Source organism: Limulus polyphemus, unplaced genomic scaffold (assembly GCF_000517525.1).
Source record: "Limulus polyphemus unplaced genomic scaffold, Limulus_polyphemus-2.1.2 Scaffold1488, whole genome shotgun sequence".
In the NCBI taxonomy this organism is placed as follows: Eukaryota; Metazoa; Arthropoda; class Merostomata; order Xiphosura; family Limulidae; genus Limulus; species Limulus polyphemus.
Window position 1 is genome coordinate 235877 of NW_013667098.1, and position 7403 is coordinate 243279.

At 30.2% G+C, this 7403-nt stretch overlaps 1 protein-coding gene across 1 annotated transcript in view; it reads left to right on the forward strand.

The window, feature by feature from the left end:
• Nucleotides 1–7403, forward strand: part of LOC106463805 (PTB domain-containing engulfment adapter protein 1-like) — a 25797-nt gene that overhangs the window by 9288 nt on the left and 9106 nt on the right. Inside the window, exon 2 of the mRNA XM_022391417.1 lies at nucleotides 6934–7165. Coding sequence (XP_022247125.1) covers nucleotides 7105–7165 — 61 coding nt within the window. The 5' untranslated portion in view covers nucleotides 6934–7104. The remainder of the gene's footprint in view (nucleotides 1–6933; nucleotides 7166–7403) is intronic.

Genomic DNA, 7403 nt, shown 5'->3' on the forward strand with positions numbered 1-7403 from the left:
CGCAGATAGCCCTCGTGTAGCTTTGCGCGAAATTCCAAAACAAACAAACAAACACAACAAAAGAAAAAGAACCGGACAGAAAAAGCCTGACTTCAGAAACTATCACAAATTTTCATTCACACACTATATACCTCTATAATCTCTCGAACTTCTAGTTTTTCTTTTCGTTTCTTTTACACTTTTATATTCCACCAGACGACGAGATTACTATTAATGATTCTTACTGGTTGACAGAGCGTAGGATCAACTCTTTTACATATTGCTATAAACTGATTTACACATTTTCGTTGTTGGATTTATGGCGTGGAAATATTTCGGCGCTACCTGGCATCAGTTATTTTAATTTTCCACTGCGAATATTAATATTAAAATTAATTGCCTGAATTGATCTGCCATCCTTCTTTAAAAAAATGAAAAGACAACACAACAGTGTGGAGAAAATAAATGAATAATTAAGTATAAAAATAACGATAATTAACAACAAAAAAGGAATACAACCTCACAAAGTTAAGACTATATCATGTTTAATAATTTGTTCGAAGTACATCATTTTTCCGTTTTTTTTAAATTTAAATTTACTGTCAGAATTATGACTTAAACAATTATCTGCATTGAGATTGAGAAGTTGTTTTGATTTGTTTATATTTTATGTTTATTATAGTTTCACTTTATTTTTTAGCCGACGTAGGTATGTTTTATTTTCATGTGTGTTAAGTAAGAATGGTCACCTCACGAATCCACCGCGATAAAATTTCGGACGATTTTTGAAACGTCTTTTTCTGTTTAATCAGCTTCACATATATGCATGATTGAATTTTTTGTGGTTAGTGATATCTGTTTGGTATTTATAATGGATACTTTCTATTCTTAACTAGTGAAATGATTACCAAAAGCCATGCTATAGCACATTGCACTATTGAGTAAAATCTTAAGAGTAACGAGATAAAATCGGGTAAAAGGGCCCATCTCGTACAAGATCTTAACATACTTCTACAGAAAAATAAATAAACGGATTTCTGTTTATGAGTGCACAGTGCTTACGCTAGGACCCTTAAAGAAAAAAATCGATACTTTTCTGGTTATCCATTCGCAGCAACCGTGCACATTCATATTTGTCTAGTTCAACAGTAAATGAGGAAAAGTCGCATGTGTAAACTATTTCCTGATACATATTCAAGTAATGGATCGTGAATTTTAATGATTTGAATAATGAAGCCAATTCTATAAAGTAAACTAACAAAAAAAAATTGCTTAAGGTCGTACATCATTACATAAAACTTATAATGATTGTATAATACGTTGATTATTAATGTATGTACTATCCAAAAGATATTTTTTTGCTGTAAATCGTGTAATATTATATGAAGTTTGGACAACTAAAGGGATTTTATTCAGTATTAAATCCATATAATAAGCTCACAATGTGAAATACTCTTCATAGGTGTAAAAGTAATAATAAATAACAAGAATAGTATTATACAGTATATTGAATTTTATTTATAAGTAATGAAACTAACTAAAAAATGGAGTGTGTTATTATTTGTAAAGCAAATGAAATGCAGTTGTTTGCTCATGAGAGTTGTTAAGAATTATCTTGGAAATTTTCCAAGGGCTACATCTGCTGTTTACTTCTAAGATCTACATAACTTACCAATAACACGAAGCCTGGAGTTCTCTGGTAGATCAGCAGTAAGCTCATGGACTTAAAATGCTAACATCCAGGGTTTGATTCCCCACTGTGGAAAGAGTGCAGATAGTTCATTGTATAGCTGTACACTAGAAGTCAAACATTTGAAGCCTGAATATAATTAAAACTTTTCATGTATTTGCAGTAGTGCACAACCAATAACATGAATTAATCAAAGATTAAAAAAAAATAACTGTTTATATTGAGAAGTATACCGATATTTTATCACTGTTTTCCTAGAAATGTTTGACACCAGTATAATCCTCCCAAACAACATACTGTTTAGTTGTAGAGTTGGTAATAGGAAGGTACGAAAAGTGATGGAAAATGCTAATGTTTATGCATATATAACGTAACAAAATAATTAGATAATAAAAAAAAGTTGTTTAACACATTGTAATATATGTCATTTAATCAACTTAACCAAAGTAATGCAGTAAAGAGAAGCTACTGAAGTTATCATAACTAGCATGAATAAACAACTTTACGGAAGCAAATATCACACCTTTACTTGTGGTCAAGTTAAAAAAGTGGGTGGCTGAAAGTAATAAATATAGTCATACAATGAACCAAAATGTAAAAAGGTATAAAACTAAATTGAATATATGTGAATGAGGACACTACTAAGTTGATTTAATAAACAATGAAATTTGTCGTCAAGTTAAAAAAGTGGGTGGCTGAAAGTAATAAATATAGTCTTACAATGAACCAAAATGTAAAAGGGTATAAAACTAAATTGAATATATGTGAATGAGGACACTGCTAAGTTGATTTAATAAACAATGAAATATCAATTTTGGAACAGTTACAGGGGTGTCAACTTTTAAATATTAAAGTAATTGAGACAGACTCTTCAAAACTGGTGGGAGTTTGCCCAAGGGCCCCAGCAGTGTCCAGAAGGAGAGATGCGGTGGGGACCTAGTATCTTCTTTGCAAGACAATATTGTTTAACTGAACATAAATTCCTGAACAATTTTTTAAAGATTGAATGTAAGTAGGGCATTTTTACAGATTAAGAGCATAAAGATATAACAATTTACTTATTGAAATATATAAAAGATGAATTCATTAATAGTGATTCTGACGTACATAAATCATACATGTGGTGAGTCTAGATTATCAAGAGTGTCTCATTCCTGATAAGAAAAGTAAACCCTGAAAGCAGGTATTCCCACCAGTTGTTGAATTAAATCATTTGAAGCAAGAACATGCCATGTGTCAAATCCTTGAGTTTACATGTCTGCAATTCAAAGTACAAACAAACTAGAGGAGCACTCAGTAGCGAACATACCTCCGCACGTTCGGTGTTGATCATATTCAGTCCTGAAAAAATATGAAAATGTATCTGTAAGTCCGTCATTGTCAACAGACATGGACCATTTTTGGCAGAACAATAAGGAATAACATGCTGTATATATCCAACAAGTGTTGTCAAAATCTCATCATTTTTGACTGAGTTATAGAACAAAAATAGTGTGAGAAATTGGTCCCCATGTTAACAGATACGGATGTCTTGGAATTTCGTGACCTTGACCCACCAAAAACTAATCACTTCTAAGTTTGGTCATAGTCCAAACTTATATAAAGTTTTGCTCAAATCCATTCAGCCTCTTTCTAGAAATTTTGCTAATAAACATACACACGCAGGGATGAAAACGTAACCCCCCCATCACCTTCGGGGGAGGAGGTAATGATAATCTACTGTTGAGGTCATTCTGTTTTATATAATGAACTGTTATGAAAAATACAATCATTAGCTAAAGGTATTACTAACTGTCACTGGCCATACAAAAGTTTTTCTTTATTTTCTCATTGAATTAAAAATAATAATGAATAGGTAAACAAGTTAAGTGCAGTCATGTAATCATGGTAATATTGGAAATATTTTGGTGATTGGGTGCTTGTACATTTCAGGGACTTTTATATGTTTAGAAAGTAATGATATTTTTTTTAAAGCTCAGTCATTTTGATTTTATATATTTTTTGGAATGCAACTATAGTAATTAAACATAATTTCTCTCCACAAACTACTAGCATGCTGTAATGTGTGGCTTAAGGACAATTATTTACTGAAGAAATACAACATATGTATGCAAAGCACCTGGGATTCTATCTATTCCATCTATCATGTCATTATGGAAAACAGTTTACAACAGGCTAGTGGGAACTTTCATAAATAGCCCAGTGTATGATGGGATTCAGTTTTTTTAACAAATACACGGTAAAAATTGCTTACTACAACAAATATAACATCTTCTATAAATTAGTCAAAGTCAAATAAATATTATAGTTTCTGGGTGGCCAAAAAATTCACAAAATCTAGAGAAACCTGGAAAATTCAGTGAATTTGAGAAAAAAAATTGTAGAAAAGTCAGGGAAAATTGACAGCTTATCCACATACTTGGAAAAGTCAAAGAAAATTGTGGACCCCTCTTTTTATTTATTTATTTCAGAACCTATGCACATGTACAAACCATTGGGTTAGCTATGCAAGTTATTGGTGAACTAACATAAACTTGGTCAGTTACTGTATGTTATTTTCTCTGGTGATAAATATCTAAATTATAGTCTAATTCATAATATTTCATGACAGATTAGATCAAATAGTTTTAATAAATGCAAAGTTTAGTATCTGTCATAAAGTTTCAGTGTTTCTGTTGAAGATTTTTTCTTTACAGTAATGTAGGGGGGAAGTTTGTTCTGAAGTTTTTATTACACTTTATAACCAAATTACAAACTAAAATGGTATTCATTACGTAGAATTATGAGGAAAAATTTAAATATCAGTATATCATATGCTCTTGTGTAAAGGTCTGGAAAGTTTAGAATTTTTGCCAAGAAAGTGAGAGGAGAAAAAAATAACAAAATATTATTATTCCAAATTCTACTTTTTGTTAATTGATGTAGAAAGTTTCCTACATCAGTGATTCCAGTTTTAACAGTTTATAAGGAGTATTAGGAGAGAAGAAATGCAAGTATATTCAACCAAACAGGAAACACTATATTACAGGATTTAGCATGAAGTAACTTTACATTATTATGTATTTATTTTTGTTTTAATATGTTCAGTATAATTTAATCGTGAGTAACACAACACTTCTTATGCCCTGACCTAAAAACCCGAAACTTTTGTAGTACTTAATGATACTCTGGAGTAAACTTTCAAGTTTTGTAATATGTATTGCCTGGTTGATTGGTGCTGGTAAATGCTGATTTACTTTTTCAAAAATCAAAATCCACCTAACAGGCTGCTGATAATCTTTTAATTTCTTAGGTTATTGCTGATATGTAATTATTAATATATATAGAATTATGATTCTAATGTAATATTATAAATAGCACCTCACATAAGTTCACATCACTTATTCACATGATATATTTCTTATATGTTGAATATGATATATGTTTCACCCACACTATTAAAAATAGGTTTCTTTTGGTGGTTATAGTCATATAACTGTTAAACTTAGTGACGTATATATCTACTTAAAGTAGTTATTTTTCTGGAAGATATAATTATTGTTAAAAAGCAGATAGTGTGCTCATTGTTTGATCTTGATGCAGTCAGTACCGAAGCCTGAAATTTGTTTTAAAAAGCCAATGGATTTATGAACCTTATCAGTGATTTTAGGGTCAATAGTATAAAAATTTCTGTAATCTATTTAATTCATTTTGCAATATAGTGAAATTGTATGCAAAGTTTCACTGATTTAATTTTTTTTTATGTACTAACTGTGAGCAGAAATTGTTATTAATAGTGTGCATACAGTCTCTTCAGCATAGCTTACTGAATATTTCTCATGTTAATTTTCTGGTTGTTACCAGGAAATGAGTTGGAGTTATTTTCTTGCAATGAGCATCAACATGAGCCTGTTTTTTTTTTATATATATATATGTTAAAAGTAAAGATAAGCTTTGCTGCTACTGCATAAGATTTTGTACTTGTTTTGTATGTATTTGTGGAACAGAAAATCTGTAGAAAAGTAGTTGTAGCTAGTCTTTCAGAAGTGGTAAATATGACAATCTTTAAAACTAGTTTAAATTTGGTGATGACATTTAGATTAGTAACCTCACAGTTAGACATACTCCTTAGACTATACCTCATAGTTTACAACATTCCAGATAATTTGCTGTTACTTTTGGATCTGTTTTATCTGTAAGAGAATGTTTGGTTGTGTCAACATATTACATGTATAATAAAGTTTGTTTCGTACAAGATCTCTTAATGAAATATTGTGAAACTTGTAACAAATGTGGCACAGGAAATTAATAATTTATGGGTTGTACCGCAGTCTACTCTAAGCAGGAACGGAAAAATAAATAGAAAGGTATTGTGTATTATTGTCATATACATAATCCTCAGAGACCATGAAAAACATGAATCATATTTTCTCACACATAGCAAACATCTTGAATTATAAGATTGAATTCAGTAATGCATTAGACCATGATGTGTTAGTATGAGTTTAAAAGTTAGGTCTCGGTGTGTTGGAGTTCAATACTGTTATATTCTTCAGTTTTTAATAAACATGTAAGATAGGCTAAGGAAAAGGTGTTACTAATTAGGGCATGTGTGATGTTTTCTTCTTTAGTGACTTATCATATTTATAGGCTTTACATATATAATTAACAGTGCAGGTTGGTCATGCAATGATTCAACACATCTATAGCATTATGTGCTTAACAATTACCAACACATTAAAGTTATGGAAAGATCAGTGCACGTTTAACAAGCTGAAAAATGTATATTGTGAAATTAAAATTAAAGATGAACAAATGCTGATGTATTTTATCAGTAGAAGTATTACACTGAAAGAGTAAGTGTAAAGTGAGTAAAACCCTTGACAATTAGCACAGGACCTTGTAAAATGGCCATACATTATTTATGAAAAAAACACATGCATATAAGTTTTGTGGCATCTCTAGAGTAGAGGATATACATTTTTCATTAAGACCTTATAATAGTAATGCAATTTCATTTTTTTGTTTGTTTTGAATTTTATTATAACAAGTTTTTAAATGTTGGAAAACAAACAAAAAAGCAATATCTATAAGAAGAAAAAAACGTTTGTATACCTCAAGTTATTCTAGGGATCTTGATCATTTCAGTGATTTAAAGATGAATGCCATTCTTGCTGAAGTTGAAATAACAAATCTTGTGTTAATTTTTAAAACTGATTCTGCTCATATGATTCTTTTTTTTTTACTTTCTTTTTTCCACAATTGATAAACATTTGTTTTAACAGGAATGAAGGACAAAAGGGAATGAAATACTCTGAGACGTACTGAAACTTGTGATAATTGAGTGCTGATAGATAATTGTGTATACGTAAAAGTATTAGCAAAGGACATCTTATATCTGTTTTGTGTGACATCTTTATCATTCTGGGTTAAATAACTGGCTTCACAAATTTACAATGATTAAACAGTCATCATTTCTGAAGTGGGCGCAGAACAATAAGAATGCCAATAAGACAGGTAAGTTAAATTTAACATTCTTATGGTAATGTAATGAAAATGTCTATGCTCAGTATGTAAGATAATTATATATAAACAATTGTTGGAATATTTATAATACAAAATTACATTCCTGGCTATAAAATAACCTGCATACTCTGCACTTGTAACACTATATGTAAGAATATCAAATATTTAGCTTCAGTAATGCTACATGTGTGTGTGTTGCAATATATATATATATATATATATATATATA